General features: G+C 46.0%; 1 protein-coding gene across 3 annotated transcripts; it reads left to right on the top strand.

Annotated features, from left to right (window-relative positions):
- The first annotated feature begins 1,010 nt into the window (after positions 1 to 1,010).
- On the top strand, positions 1,011 to 16,190 carry fam131a (family with sequence similarity 131 member A). 3 transcript variants are annotated; one of them, XM_035421614.1, is made up of 6 exons: positions 1,011 to 1,617; positions 1,927 to 2,178; positions 10,765 to 10,858; positions 11,389 to 11,571; positions 13,409 to 13,546; positions 15,355 to 16,190. In XM_035421614.1, exons 2-6 carry the CDS (start codon positions 2,143 to 2,145, stop codon positions 15,843 to 15,845), a joined length of 942 nt encoding a protein of 313 aa, XP_035277505.1. In that variant the 5' UTR covers positions 1,011 to 1,617; positions 1,927 to 2,142; the 3' UTR covers positions 15,846 to 16,190. The 3 variants fall into 3 exon arrangements, with proteins under 3 accessions (XP_035277505.1, XP_035277504.1, XP_035277503.1); XM_035421613.1 differs by lacking the exon at positions 1,011 to 1,617 and having other exon boundaries at positions 1,762 to 2,178; XM_035421612.1 differs by lacking the exons at positions 1,011 to 1,617; positions 1,927 to 2,178 and adding an exon at positions 8,524 to 8,769.
- Positions 16,191 to 16,574: the final 384 nt, after the last annotated feature.

Genomic DNA, 16,574 nt, shown 5'->3' with positions numbered 1-16,574 from the left:
ATGAAAATTTCTTCACGCTTCCTGGTGCGCTTCTGGTAGTTGTATTTTTATTTTTCTTCTTCCCATAGTGTGGAACCAATTGCCTGAAAAAGTTGTATCAACTAGTCTGTCTGTGGCACTGTCTACGTACAGCCACAGTGAATTAGATTTTACATTCATGGAGATTAAGATAAGGTAAGGTACAGTAGTCATTATGTAACAGTTATTCATGGCCACAAACACATTAAGTCCACAGTTTCACCCAGCCACACTGCTTCTATCAATATAATTTGGCTCACAGTTGAAGCCTGTAACTGATTTTTATCTACAAATAGGAATACTTGAAATAGCTGTTTTGTTTATCAAAAAAAAGAAGAAATGAATGTCAAACACCCCTTAACGCTTGGTCGACATTGACTCCATAACAGAATGTTTGTTCCACCTTTTGTCCACCAGAGGGGGCCAGTGCTACTATTGTGTTTTAACTCTCCGTACACCGCGTGGCAATTGTAGTTCCGAAGTTACGTAGGCCTACTGAAGACAATATGTCAAAGCAAAATTGATTTCGATATTTAGTGAATCTTTCAAAAATTCATACATTTAATAAATGTGGGATTCATAAAATTAGTTTAGGCTGTTCACCATAAATCACGGTTGGACAACCACACAGTAAAATGTTAAGTGTTAATTAAATTCTAACAGAGTATATGCTAATTCAATATGGACCACATGTGCACCAAGAGTTGATTTAACACTAAACATTTTACTATACATATGGAGTTACTTAATTTCTCTCATTGTATGACAGTGTGTGCTTCCATGCTTTCAGACTTCAATCCTTTTACAAATTTATGTACTGCAGAAAAGTGTGGGTGCAGGTTTTTCGTTTTAGCCCAGCACTACAACACCTGATTCAACTAATTAACTAATCACGGTCAATCAAGACCTCAGTCAAGACCTCGATAAATAGAATCAGGTGGCTAAATGCTAGACTAGAATAAAAACATGCACCCGCTCTTTTGGGATTAAGATTGGACACCTCTGATGGTACAGTATGTCTTACCTGGAGAGCTGGGAGACGGGCGTGTTTTGTTTGTAATTAATATTCACAAGTTCACTTTTGATAGACGGCACCCTAAACCAATCAAAGTAGCAATCGGGTTGGAGTGATTCGGTGGTGGGCTTGGCTACGTGTATGAGCCAATTAAAGTTGATTCCAGTAATAAGGAGAAGGCCGCCGTGGAATTGGACCGGAAGCTGTCACTTGGGAAACGGTGACGAACGGTCGCTGTCCTGGGTGTCTGTTTTGTCTAAACTATGGATATCTCTAAACTCAGTTTATCACTTTGCTTGTACCAAATCTCCAATGTCAAATACCAAGTTATATAGCATGCTCGCAGGCTAAGTTAATTTCCTGGCATCAAAATCATGCGATATATCATGTCTTTGAACCTCTGTGACATTGCATTGATCTAACACAGCGCTAACCAAGCTGTTTATTTTATTTTGGTTGCCCCGTGTTCCTCCTTTATTTGCCTATTTGATTTTGACATGCCCCACTGGCTGTTTATGCAACAAGCCACGATGTCCCTTGGTACCGTGAGTACTGGCAAATTGACTGGAATCTCAATTGTTCAGGTGCTCACTATAATATTTACTGTATTTGTTAATTTTGTGACAAATATATAATTATTTTGGTTGCACAATGACTTTTAATATGCCATTTCATCAATTGTGTCTCCTTTGGAGCTCAAGGTTTAGATCCATAATGTGGGATATTTATCTTAAATTTGGAGAAAAATGCGTGTAAAAAATGTATATCATACAGGTGAATGACTTGAGATTGAGAACTGCGAGACCTTGTCACAAAGCGTGCCAATGTCGAGCCAAAAACTGGTTCGTGTGTCTTTAAGGAGACTTGCCATTTAAATGTAGATGTTTAAACAGACGCTCGGTGCTGATGACGCCGTCAGTGGGGTACTGTCACCGGAGTGTCTGCAGATTGCGGGGTTTAGGCATCGCCAGCGGATCTTCAAGCTCTCAGACCGTGTTCACTGCGCGAGGCAAGATTGAAGCGCGCGGGTTCAGCGTTCAACTGAAAGGTGCTGCGCCGTGGAGCCTCACTGGAAATCGCCTTTGTAACCCGAACACTTTGCACGTGCGATGCTTTTGACTGCATTAACCCAGTTTGATTTCAAGGTAAGTCGGTGTCGTCTCCTCTTGATACGCTTGCGCTCGCTGTCTTTCATCTGTGCCACCGCGCGCGACTATTTTTTTCCATTGCGTGGATTTTTTTAAAATTAGCTGACCCAATTATTCTTTCCATCAGCTACGATGTAGGTTAAGCGTTTGACGAATAAAGAGGTGTTGCGAAAATTTGCACCATTTGTTCGGATGCAACCACGGTTCATTGATATGCAGCTCCGGTTTTCTGTTGCTAGGAGACAAGCCTCATTGGTTGACTTCTCCGATGCGCTGTGATTTTATGATGGTCGTCTCCGTTGTTTACTGACAGTTATCTTTCCATTAATCTGGGGGTGATGTCCCCTTTAGTCCCCACGCCGTCTTGTATCTTGTCTCCCCCCCCCCCCCCCCCCCCCCCGAGTGCCATGATTCATTCGACAGGGCCTCGTTGAGACGATAAATCATTTGCACCCTCGTTTCATCCCCGCGCTCAGACCGTCTCATAGGCGCACTTATCATCCTCACGAGAGCAACCGCCGTTCCGCAGATTTATCAACGAAGAATTTCCTCCTCTTTTAGTGTTAGCCTTTTACTAAAGTCCTCCCCAAATTGTGTGTGATTTTTATTAGATTATCAACCGCCTCAACGCAGCGTCTAACAAGTAGCATGCCTCATTTCACCTTGTTGCCCTTTTAAAACGCATAGATAACTCGGGCCATAATGGCATGCATTGCACAGCACATATAGCCTATTTCTTTTTTAATTTCAAAAAATGAAACCAATTTATTCCAAATTGCCAATTGAAGAAACACTGATATTGTTTCACATGCACTGTACAGCGTCAGTTTGGATTGTGGAAGGATCCAGCATAACTTTTGCCTGACTGTAGGTTATGTTCGTGCAATTTCTGAATGGCCTGCAACCATCTTTCCCTTTATGAACGAAACCTTTTCACATGATATGATTAGCTATGGACGGCTAGAGTCTCACCATTGTTTAATCATTGGTAAAAAATAAATAAATTAAGTGGCATCACCAATAACTTAATTAGAACTCCCACATCTACCTCTTTTCTGCTTTTCAAAGATATTACACAATTCTGTTCGTTTGATCCGCAGTTACTGTCTTCGAGTCTTCTCAGCGGATACGGCAAGATATAGCTGCACAGTGAAGAGATAGCCGGTAACGGTTTCTGTTGTTTGTGAAGATCTATAATGCACAGAGCAACCGTAAACCCGGGAAATACACATACAGTGGATGTGAATGTATAGGCCACACGCCTTTGCGAGAATCATCACTTGCACACTCTTAATGTTTTATTTGGGGGTGCTCGTAGCCACCTAGCACCTTCTTGCAAGTTGTATGAATATTTTAAACGATGCACGGGGTCGCTAGGTCACACTATTAACCGCTGCTCTTCATCAACGTTTGTAGAGATGGGTCATAATTGCTAGGCGTACTGTAGGTACACATAGGTTCGCTTGCTTTCGGCTGAACAGTCGGTCCTATGTTGTTTCAATTTCTCCCGTCTTACACATCCCCTTGCAGTGTTTTCGGGTTTTTTTTTTTTTTTGTTTGTTTTTTTGTTTTTTGTTTTGTATTTTTATTTATTTATTTATTTATTTTTCTTCTTCGGTTTTTATTTTTTGCACACGCTTCTCTGGTCATAGATTGTCTTTTGTGGGTTGCTCATTACGTCACCTACGTTCCAAACTCACGAGTTTATAACAAAATTCAGCGACTTGATTCACCTGTTGCGACTGGGCAGCAGCGATTACAGCGCTGAAGTCTGTGGTTTTTAATCTCTGAGTCTACATGCTTGTATTGTTTAGTTATAGTTATGCGCCCTACGTTAATTTAGGTATATAAAACCTTAGTACAATATGTGGCCTTGGGTTTTTTTGTTCTGCAACTGGAATATAATTTGTGGCAAAGATTTTTTTTTTCGTCGAGTGGCCTACCCCTTTTTGTTTTCAACTGTGCAGTCGAACGCCTTAGACAAGATTGAATCGACTGGAAAATGATAAATAAACAATGTGTACTGAACGCTATTGACTGAGCTCGGCGGTGGCTCGACACGTCATTCGCACTGTTATTCATTTGCTCATTTTAGGGCGCGCAGTATCGGTGGCAAATCGATGAGTTGCCATGGCAACGTGAAATGAGGTGTGCGGGATCACAGCAAGCAAAGTTGTGGAGCCAGGCGTTTCCCCCGGGGGTAATGCCGTTTGAAACCATTGTTTGCCTGGCAATTGGTATTTCTTCTGATGAATCCATGTCAGATGAGAGTGTGATAAAATGTTTTAGAACTCCACCATGGTGAAAGTACATCTGTAGGCATGTGGCATATGAAGCTAAATTGGTCTGAAATTGCTTGCAAAATTGGATTGGAGACCTTGAGAAATTAGTTTGGATTTTAACGCTGTGTCTGCCTGCCAGTAGAGGGCAGTATTCCATTTAAACCCAAGTCGAAAAGTCACCAACCGCTCAATCTGGCCACCTGGCCACTTCCCAACCACAAGCCTTCCCCTTTACAGGTGATCAAACTACACAATCCCAGTAATTCTGTACCTGGGAATCTCCTGATGTGGCAGCCTGTTTTCCACTGGAGTCTTTATGCATTAGGAGTGCCTGGCCAATGGGAGATCCCTTTCAGACAGAGCTATTGTGTAAGTATGAACCTGTATTTAAAGGTAGCTGGGATTCATAGCCTGTGGGGTCAGTTTTAAAACCTGCCGCAGGTGTGTGTCTGTACAGCTGAGCCCGTGGAGCATGCTAGCAGGGTAAATGGTGATTGGTCCAATGAAGGCCAATCATGATGAGCTTTTTGGAATACAGCAAATTATGTAACAGATCCCCAGGAATAAACTAGATTATCCTCAGGGTGGAAGAAAACACGTCTACAAAGCTTTTTCTTGAACCAACTTGTGCTGCACTAGATGCACTGTGCTGATACGTGATAACAATACATGAAATAAAGATTCAGTCTATGGCTGAAGTCAACTGAAGACTTAGTGACCAAAAAAGTTTCTGATCATAAAGTTACATATAATTACATTTGCTTGAACAGTGAATTATTATTTATTATACACAATATCTCTTAGCACTGTAGATGTATGTCGTGACCAATATATGTATATATTTATTTATTTATTTATTTATTTATTTATTTAATTAGATTTCACTTAGAATGTTTAAGGTGTTTCATGTGCAGTTAAACCTGATCATTAATCAACAATTACATAACATTTATAGCATTAATAATTAATAGTGTTAGTGTTATGGAGCACGGTTCATGGAAATTTCAATATTTCAATATTTCAATATTTTAGTGGAGCTCACTCAAAAAAAAGGATGCAGAAAAATTTGCACACAGGTGGGTCACAGTAAAGAAAAACAAGAGAAAGTTAAACAATAATATTAGAGGGGGGGGAAAGCCAATTTATCACTCTGCATGTATCTGAAGTAAAAAAAGAAAAAAAAGAAAAAGAAAACCATCAAGAGACAAATAATATTCTGGAAAAAGTAATTGTGGACACATCGTTGTTAATACTTACTAAATATAAACGGGATTGAAAGGGATAAAGATTTGTTATTAACCATTCGCTCTGGTCTTTGAATCTACCCGTAATAGGGCATAATGAGTCTTTGCCAAATTACTCAGAGATCGTTAACATAGTTACAGCAACTGGATGATTTTTAATTAGAGCGCAACAGGTGGCTTTATGAAGAAGACATTTTGGCGCCTTGCCACTGAAGGGTTTGAGTGAAAGTTGGCTCCCCAGCTAAAACGGTGGGGACCTAAAAGGGGCCTTCCGGCTTACTGCAGAGAAACCGAGAAAGCAAAGCGTCGTTAGAATTAAATGACGTTCGAAATGGGACTTTCTAAAACGCTAATTAAGAATTCTGCACAACAAGGCTGCGCATGCGTGTGCTTATTGAGCCCTGTCACTGTTTTTACTCTATTTGGATTCACTTATCTCTTGCTCAAGCCATTACTGTAACAGAGATTATGCTGCCGTGAACCTATCTGATTAAATAAAGCTTTAAAATATTATGAAAACTGAGCTAGAACCCTCAAATGTATCAAATACGCAGCATTGAATGAGTCCTAATTACGGGTTAAATGATGATAATATAATTTCAAGAGAAATATCTGTTATGCTTGTTAAGTATTTTATTCCTGTTTAGTACAGTGTCTGGGAGTTCTAGCTGTCCATCTTGGTACATTAAAAAGCCTTGTTACGCAGTTTACTTGTGAAGTGTTAGTGAACATCCTTCAACAGAAGGACATAGCAAACTGTTGCAATGTAGGCCTGTATTGAAAGCCAAGGTGAGAAATTGCCAAGTTCATACAACTGTAGCAGGACAGGCACTAGGCAGGACTAGGTCAGCATTAGGTGAAGATATTATTAGGCCTATTGTACCAATGAGATGGAAATTCCTCCGCGTCCCTTGGCCTCACTGGTGTGGTCAAAACTCCTTTCAAAGGCTTTTCTTCTCAGTATCTAGGCTTGGGAATAGCTTCCTAAGAAACCACCCTTTTTGTGAGTCGCTTCTGCTGTGGTGCGTGTATGGATAGTATCAAGCGGAGATTTTGGGATGAAAAGTCGTCGTCGTCGCTTGTGCGAATATTACCCGACACCGCTGCGGCACAGTGGCTGGAGTCAAACGGACGTGAAGCGTCGCCGTTATTTTTGACGTAATATTTCGTGGAACGCCGCAGCACCTTTCGCAGACGAGGAGCCTCCGAGGCAAGATCGTTCTGTTGATCTCTGCCGGCGCGACCCACTTGTCACGCCACGAGAGGCAATCAGCTGAGTGTCTGTCAGCGCTTTAAACATAAATCTCCTTAAAGGTGCCTGGCGAATCTCCCCCTTGCTGCAGCGGCGCACGTGTCGACGGCTTCGCATGATATCGGCATAGCTAATTGAGTTAAAAAAATGTTTTTTTTTTTTTAAACCAGCACGTAAATTTGGTAATTACCAAATTTACGAAACCTGTCAGTCGTAAAGGACTGGTTTTACGTATGGTTATCCTTTGTATTTTCATGAAATGCTCGCGAGGTAGCCTACTTTGTAATTTCGTAATAAAGTCATTCGAGATGTAATTAGCAATTGGTTTAGTGCGATTTTCAAACGGAATCCCTGTGACATTGGGCCTCATTCACAAAACTTGTTCTTACTTTAATTCTTTAAAATATCCCTACTATTCAGAGATTTCTTCAGACCTTTGTTTTTGTGCATATCCCAGGTGTATGAGATGGATGCATTTTATTGCACAATCCTGTTCGTGTGATTTGCATAGGAAATAGCCATGAACACATACAGATAAAAAAAAGATGATCTTATACGCAGTTTACGATCAAATGTGATCACACGTTTACTGAATGAGGCCCGTCGTTCGTAATACTTCATATCCCCCCGTAAATGCAATTATTCACTTACGGCACGGGTATTTGGGTTTCTTTCAAATACTTTTTTATTGTGAGACTGGTTCTTGTTAGGCCCTATGCGTTGCGATCTTTCTTGATATTTTGTTCAGGCACGTCAATTGCCTTGGCAGGCGATTTCAGGTTTTCGTTGTCCAGCACACTTCGCGCGCCTGGACAGGCTGTCAGTACAGTATGCACGTGCAGCAAATATGCTGTACTTCTTGGGGGACCTTCCCAACAGACTTCAAATACGCCCCAAGCGCTATTCTGTGTGAACATTATGATCATCGCGTGTTCACTTGGTTTGGGCTGAAGCAGTGATTCGAGCGGGCAGCACGTGACAAACTAAGTACTCTGATATTATTGAAATTAACCGCAAGATCCTCCGCGCATATGCACTACAAGCCCTTTAAACACGACCTGTTGGCTGAAACGCAATGATGTATTATTCCAAAGCTGAATGAGCATCCTCTTTTTCTTCACAAACACTGGGACATATGGAGGGTCGAATGTGTCGACCGGTTTGTAGAAAATAAGCCCTTTCGATTGTTGAACAGTGGTTTCCTTCCTAGTGTCCAGACGGTGCGGGTATTATTCCGCTAATGCGGACCTGGTTTAACACAACGGGACAGAAAACCAGGAGCCATATGTTTGCTTGCCACTTTGAGTCCGCTTAAAAGTATGGTAACCTGATGACTGACTGGCTTAGCGACTTTAACATCTGCTATATAATCTCACCGCCTACAAATGTAGGCTACAGAAAGCATTTTGGAGCAGTCACCTCTGCTCGGCGTCTGTGCCTCGCAAGACCGGCGTAGAGTGCACCAGCGCGCTCGAGACCATTGCAAACAAGGAAAAGCAAAACGGGACATCAAAGACGGAAATTCGGCAACCGGAGACATTGAGTTCTGCCTGTGACGTCATCCGCAAATCTCCGCGCGTATCCTAGAAGAAATCGCTCCGTGGTGACCGGTTGCCATAGGAATGCGCACTTCCTATGTGAAAGTTGGAAGATGGAGATCCGATTTACCACATTCGCCAGAGAAGGGAGCGAAAGCAAACAACGGCGTGTCATGTTTGAGAAGAAGAACTCGTTCTACGCAGTTTCGTTTGCGGAAAACCACTCATTCTCCGATCGAGCGATGGGTGTTGTCACGGAAGACGGCACCATGGTAGTTATATATTTATATATAATTCTGAGCCTATTAATTATTTTCCATTGTGTTGTCTTGTAGAGATTTGTGTAGATTTGCGCCTTTCGCATGTAGTAGCCTACAGTAGTTTTTGCAGTAATTTTATCACTGCGCTAGATTTAAGCTCTTCTTCTCTTAATTAAAAAGCAGTAGCTGTCCAGTGCTGAAACATGGAACGATACGATTTCCGCGCGCCTCTGTGTTCCCAGGGAATTTCATGCAAATGACCAGCCTCAAGTGCGAATTAACTTCGAAATTATCCCTTAAAATTTGCTGCAAATGAATGCAATACACTGATATTACGGTACTGCTGTGGTTCCATTGTATCGTGGTGTATTGAAAATAAGGGCAATTTACGACTGCGGGCAAACCTGAGACAATGTAGACTGAGTTTTGTAGACTCTACTATTGAGATAAAAATGAAATAAAACGTCAGACAGTTAATTCTACCGGCAATTGACAGATTCACTACCTGAGGCTCGAACCTCCGGTGAGCAGATAGTACGGTATGATCGGTAGAACAGAGACTTCCAAGCCCCGGGGGAGCTTTCCGAGACGACAACGTCATCCCGTAACGTGCGTCTGATTCCCCAGCTACTAGGTCCAGTGGGGCGGTGGGGGTCTGCTGATTAATCTTGAAAAGTATCAGCCCTCTCGAGACGGCGTTTAAATTAAATGTGTCTGGTGTTTAGCGGGCTTCCTAAACCGTGTCCTGTTACCGGCTTACAGCTGGTAAAAAAAAAAAATGGGAACGAACACTCAAGACGTGACCCAAACTCAGAAGTACTCAAAAAGCAGGACACACACGCATATGTGTAGCCATTGAAGGAAAGTGGCGTTGCACGTCTCCTGCCAAACATTCTCCTGGGTTGTATATTTGCTATAGGCACTCTTTAGCCAACCAGGGACATAAAGGAATCATTTAAGTGTTAAAACACCAAAGACCAGCATGCACCGCAGCCTTCCAGGCCTGGTGTGTGACACCCGAGTCTTCGTGCATCTCTGGTAGCTTCTGACAGTACCCCTGTGTCATATAAAGTGAGCCCGGTTAATTTCACCGGCCAAAAGCACCGGACACATCGAAGGGGAGCCAGGGTGACCTTTGACCTCCGCCACGCTGGTCTTTCCCCACTGCCAAATGCTCTAGTCGGCCCACTGTTTTCTGTGCTGCAGTATCCGCGGTAAATAAAATTTTTGTCAGTATTGTTATCAATAGGAAAAAATCATTTAATTAATTAATGTCGTGTTTGTGACTTTGAGTCATGATTTCATTCACCAGAGTAATTTAATATCAAATTTATTTTGTTTTATGTAAACAAAGTTTCAGGCCGGTTTTTCCTCCTGAATACAGTTTCAGTTAGCCACACTTACTCATCAGAGCCAATGATGAGATTGGAATTCAGATCACTTCTGGGTCCTAATGTCACAGAACATTTGACGGACAATGATGGATGGCCAGAAATGAAAGTTGTACACTACATACTGCATTTCCATTTATTTGGTCTTATATAATCAAACCAGAAAAAAATGCGAGAGGAATTATTTTGCCTCCTGGAATCCTGTAAAACCCATATTTTTACGTAATATTACATCATATTGCATCCATTTAGCAAATGCTATTATCCAGTTACAAAATGGCATTTGGTACTTGAGTGCTTCCAGTAGGTTCATAAGAGTGGCAATAATTAACAGATCAGGATAATTAACACCTGAGTCCCAATAGTCATGTAGCAAGAAATGTTAAAGCTTACCTGTGCTGTTAGAATAGTCAGTATATCCTGACAAACAAGTATGGCCACATCCTGACAACAAATCGAGTGTTAATTATGTCGGAGGACTGTCTGTAGGAGGCGCTGCAGTGGATCAGTGGACGTGAATAAAGGCTGGAAAATTGCCGTCTTTGTTTGTTTGAACGGATTTGGCGGTTGGGGCGACCTCCACAGTTCTAATGCCTGCGGGTTTTTGCCCCTCCAGGTAAATGTTGACGAGACCATTGACATGCTGCCGAAATCAAGGAAAGCGCTTACCATTCAAGAGATCGCGGCGCTGGCCAGGTCGTCGTTGTACGGTAAGGGGGGGGTTGGGTCGGAACAGTCAGCCCCACCTACATCGTTACAGTGCACTGCATCACTTCATCACGTTACTTTAACAGGTGGCCGTGTCCGGAGGGATGTACAGTGTAGGAGAATGTAAGGGCATCCTTAAGGGGGGGGTTTATATGGGCTATGGTGTGACAGACCTAGCTAATTTATTTATTGATTGAATGATTGATTGATTGATTGATTGGATGATGGATTGAATGATGGATTGAATGATTGATTGAATGATGGATTGAGTGCTTGAATGATGGTTTGATTTATTTGAATGGTGGATTGAATGATGGATTGATTTATTGATTGATTGATTGAATGATGGATTGATTGATTGATTGATTGATTGATTGATTGGATGATGGATCGATTGCTCGGTCACGCACATCCGGTATGAAGTTCGCTCGTTGTAGCGTGACCGCAGATCGGGCCTCGGCCTCCGCCTCTTGTGCACCTGCGGGCGAACGGACGGACAGACGGATGGAGCCTCTCGGTGTTCTGTGCCCAGGTATCTCCCAGGTGGTGAAGGACCACGTGACCAAGCCCACGGCGATGGCGCAGGGGCGGGTGGCCCACCTGATCGAGTGGAAGGGCTGGTGCAGGCCGTGCGACTCCCCCGCCGCCCTGGAGTCCCACTTCAGCTCGTACTCGCACCTGACCGAGGGGGAGCAGGAGGCGCGCTTCGCCGCCGGTGAGTCCCCCCCCCCCCCCCCCCCCCGTCCCACTCTGTCAACCCAAACCCCCCCCCCCCCTCCAAACCACACCCACAACCCCCTGCTGTACCCACATTTCCATCGCCACACCCACACCATCACTGACTCCACCCCCCCAGCCACACCCACACAATTACTGACTCCACCTAAGCCACACCCACACAATCACTGACTCCACCACCCCAGCCACACTCACACAATTACTGACTCCACCCCCCAGCCACACCCACACAATCACTGACTCCACCCCCCCAGCCACACCCACACCATCACTGGCTCCACCCCCCCCAGCCACACCCACAAAATCACTGACTCCACCCCCCCGGCCACACCCACAAAATCACTGACTCCACTGCCCCAGCCACACCCACACAATCACTGACTCCACCTAAGCCACACCCACACAATCACTGACTCCACCCCCCCAGCCACACCCACACAATCACTGACTCCACCCCCCAGCCACATAGTCACTGACTCGACCCCCAGCCACACCCAGACCTTGTTACTGAGCCCTCCAGCACAACAACCAAAACCACATGCTGTCAGTACCACCACCCAATGACCAGGTACCCATGCCCTATATCACACAGATATAAGCCCCGCACCTGTCACGCACCAATCAATCTCTCACCCTCCCCCAGCGTGTGCGTCACTTGGCTCTTGACTCCGCCCCCATCTGTCAGCCAGCTGGCTGAATGTCAGGCGACAGCTTAGAAGGGCAGCTTGTGTGTCATTAACTCATTTCAGGCGGAGGGTAATCTCAGCCCTCTCCCGTCACTAACTTTTCTGTGACACCTGGGGGGGGTGGGGGGGAGGATAACAGACAGGTGCTGTTTTTAAACGTTTTCAGTCCCGTCTGCATTGCGGAGAATGTTGTTTTATCTTCTGCATTCTACGTTCTTGGAGGACAGAGAAGAATGCAGCCTGGGCAATCACTGGGGAAGAAGAATTTCTGGATAAATTCAGAGCTCGACCTGTGAGAAAAATCACACCTGAGCGAAATTCTGATTTTAAATACTTTAAGCACTGTGGTTTTTTAGACATGGTAAAAAAAAATTCCCCAACAGAACAACCGCAAAGTACATTCAGAGCTCGACCTGTGAGAAAAATGCGGATTTTTAAATACCTAAAAACTGTAGTTTTTTAGAGTTTCCCCAGCAGAACGATCACTAGATCAGTTCAGAACCAAAACTGTGAGCAAATCAGACCTGGGTCAGATACTGATTTGAATACTGTTAAAAAAAACTGTAGAGACAAATACTGCTGTTGATCCCTGTGAATTTAACATTAAAAATATGACTAAAATGTGCTGTAAAATTAGTATTTGAGCCAGATCTGAAGGCCCACAGGCGTTCATAACTGCAGACAGCTGTGATCAGTTGAGAGGGGGGTGGGGGTGGGGGGGGGGGGGGGGTTGTTTGAAAGTATGTCAAAAAAAAGTATTTCTGGTCAGGATATTAAATTGGTGAACCAGTTTGAGTCCTGACTGACGCAAGCAAGTGTGAGCGGACATTGAGATGTGAGGAAATTGTGGGTAAAGGGTGATTGAGTGCTCTGTCTTTCTCTGTCTCTCTCTCTCTCTCTCCGGGAGGGCTGCAGGGTTTAGTTGGTTTTTGGTGCTTTTTCAAGCACTCAACTTCAGTTATTGATTCAGCTGAAGAGGGGCCCACACATGCTGTTTCTAAGGCCCGGTCTCCGTGATTTTTCTAACTGGCTACCGATGAAAAGAACAGGCTCTTGGCTCTCCGGGGCTGCGGGCTCGAAGCCGGCTCTAAAGGCCGTGCGCTGCGTGTTTTCTTCCCCCCCCCCCAGGCGTGGCCGAACAGTTTGCCATTGCCGAAGCCAAACTGAGGGCGTGGTCATCTGTGGACGGGGAGGACTCGTACGAGGACTCCTGCGACGAGGACGCCGCGCCGTACAGCGATCCCAACCTGACGACACAGAGCGGAGGTGTGCACCTGAGCACACCTGTGCACACCTGAACACACCTGAACACACCTGTGCACACCTGCACGCACCTGAACACACCTGCGCACACCTGTGCAAAACCTTCACGCACCTGAACACACCTGCGCACAACTGTGCAAAACCTTCACGCACCTGAACACACCTGTGCACACCTTCACGCACCTGAACACACCTGCGCACACCTGTGCACACCTTCACGCACCTGAACACACCTGCACACACCTGAACACACCTACACAGACCTGAACACACCTGCACACGCCAAGTATTCTACACCTGTACATACCTACCCATTATACCTGTACAAACCTGCACACACTATGCCTGTACACAACTGCACTGTGCACACAAACGTAAACACGCAACTTGACCGCACACACATTGAGGCGCACTAGCTGAACACGCCTGCTAGCGACGCAGCTGTAAACGCACGCGGCGGGCGGCCGGGTCACCTGACGTCAGCGCGCCGCGGCCGTAAGAAGGCCTCGTTAACGACCGCCCCCTCTCTGCTCCGAGTCATTACCCAGAATGCACTGCAAACGCAGGACGCTCAGACGCGGTATCTCTGTAGTACAGCCTGAGATGCCCTTCTCTGTCTGCAGAGAATATACTCCACCGTAGGCACGGTTACTCTACCCGCGCTCAGAGGGGGGATGGGGGAGCGGGCGGGGGGGCGGGCGGGCAGGGGGGGGGGGGCGGGGGGATGTGGCGCAGGGTCCTACGGGGTTTCGTGGCAGATATTTCTGTACAGGCCTCTGATCGGACTTGCCTTTGTTCTACTGCTCTACTTTCCCTCCGAAAACACGGCCCCCTGCGTGGACCACTCCCATGGCTTTCATCCATCCTGCAAATTTAATGAGAATATTTCACTCTGCCGGCGGGATGGGGGGTGGGGGGGGTGGGGGGGGGTGTTGGGGGGGGTGATCTTTGGGTTGGCAGCCGGGGGGGTGGAGGGACGTGGGTGTTCACATGGGCCTGCTCCCAAAAGAGAGCCAGATTCCTAATGTTTTTAAAAAAAAAAATTTTATCAGTAAAACTGGGGCTCTACTCTGAGATTTTTCCCAAGGAGCACATGTGCTCCTAAGCTGAAATATTTACGAGCACACTAATGCATCCCAATTAGCGCGCGTGCTCCTGAATTATTCTTCCCGTTGGTGCACATCAGTGCTCCTCCAATGGGAGCACGGTAGAGCCCTATTACGAGTGGGTGGAACATTATGCTCTGCTTTCTGCCAGACGGCAGTAATGTATTTCGGACAGGATGGATTAAGCCTTTCTGGCTGTGTGTGACGCTCCCTCCTCTCTCTCTCTCTCTGTTTACACTCCCTCCACCCAAACCACCCCTAAACCACTTACCCACCACCCTTACCCCTCTCTGCCCCCTCATCACCCTCTCTCTCTCTTTCTCTCTCTCACACATACACACACTCTCTCTCTACCCCCTCTCCTTCGTTCTTATTTTCTCTTCCTGTCCTTTTCTCTTACTTTCTTTCCCCTCTCCTCTCTCTCTACCCCTCCCTCCTCTCTTTTCTATTCTCCATTTTTCTCCCCTTATCCCTCCCTCTCTCCATCTGTCTCCCTTTGTATCTCACCCTTTTCCTCTCTCTCTTTCCACTCTCCCTCTCTCTCTACCCTTCCCTCCTTTTTTTCTCCCTCTCTCACTTTCTTTATCCTCCCTCTCTCCACCTCTCTCTTCCTTTCCCTCTCCTCCCTCCTTCCCTCCCTCTCTCCCTCTCTTGGCTGTTCTCACACCCTCCCACCCCGCCCCCCCCCCCCCCCCCCGCCTGCAGACTCCTCCCTCTACCCCCAGTTCATCCAGGACCTGTGGCAGGGGCAGGTGTTCCAGCCGGAGGTGCCGCGCCCGGCCGAGGATAGCCCCGCCACTCCCGGAGCCCCGGCGGACACGCCCGACACCTTCTGCTCCAGGGTGTCCTGCCTGGAGGACGGCCCGGTGCCCGAGAGCACGCCAAATCCGCCCCCCTCGCCGTCCCATGCGGGGTGCCCGCGGGGGGGCCAGGAGCCACTGGAGGAGGAGGAGGCGAAGGTGGGGGACAGCACCCCCTGCTGCCCCAGCAGGGGCATGAGCCAGGACTCCGCCTACACCCCTTCCAGCTGCCTGTCCTACCTGGATGCGGAGGACGAATTGGAGAGCACCGACCGGGATGTCCTGCTCGGGAACACCACCTGCCGGAAGGTCTTGGATGAGCCCTCCTCTGGAGCCATGTCCTTGGAGGAGGAGGAGGAGGATGAAGATGAGAGGAGGGAGGAAGGACATCAGTGACTCAAATCCATCCCCTTCCCCTCATTCACATTTTGGGGGGGGGTTGTATGATCTCTCCATTCCTCTTCAAAGGAACCCCACCCCCCCTTCTCCATCCCACTTCCCCATCCTCAGCTCTAACCTGCTGTAATATACAAACCTTTACATCTCCACTCCCTGGAGTGATGTGATTGTGGAAACGCACACGACAGAAGAACTTTATCTTTAAATATGTCTGAATGTGTTTCCAGGTTTTTTTCGGCAACACCCCCATATACCCTACCTCTTCTCCCTGCTCTTCCCTGTCACCCCCTTCACAAAACCGCTCTCCTCTGTTGACTCCCCCATACCCCCCCCCCCCCCCCCCCCCCCCCGGCGTCCAGTGACTGAAAGCGAATGCTTCGGAATCGCTCTCCCCTCCTGAAGGACCCCACTGAGTTCCTGCAGCGTAGCTGTCCGCCACGCGCCTGCTAATTAACCTGCCACTAAAGATAGCAAAAAAATCGAGCCGCAGGAAAGATCGCAACAGATAAGGTTACGTCTTTTTAAATAGAAAAAAAAGAAAAACACTCAGACAGATGAAACAAAAAAAATGATATGCTTCTATTGTACTAGTTTTATATCATTCCGAATGTTGTTGTAATAGTTATTATTAGGATGATCTTCGGGCATAATGATGTATTTCTGCAGACAGTTGTAGAAATTAAATTGCACTCCTTGTCTTAAAAAAAAGAAATTTAAAAAAACCCA

The sequence above is a fragment of the Anguilla anguilla genome, chromosome 6 (assembly GCF_013347855.1).
Source record: "Anguilla anguilla isolate fAngAng1 chromosome 6, fAngAng1.pri, whole genome shotgun sequence".
Lineage (NCBI taxonomy): Eukaryota > Metazoa > Chordata > Actinopteri > Anguilliformes > Anguillidae > Anguilla > Anguilla anguilla.
Note: the sequence above shows the minus strand (reverse complement) of the source record. Positions and strands in the feature narration are given on the sequence as shown.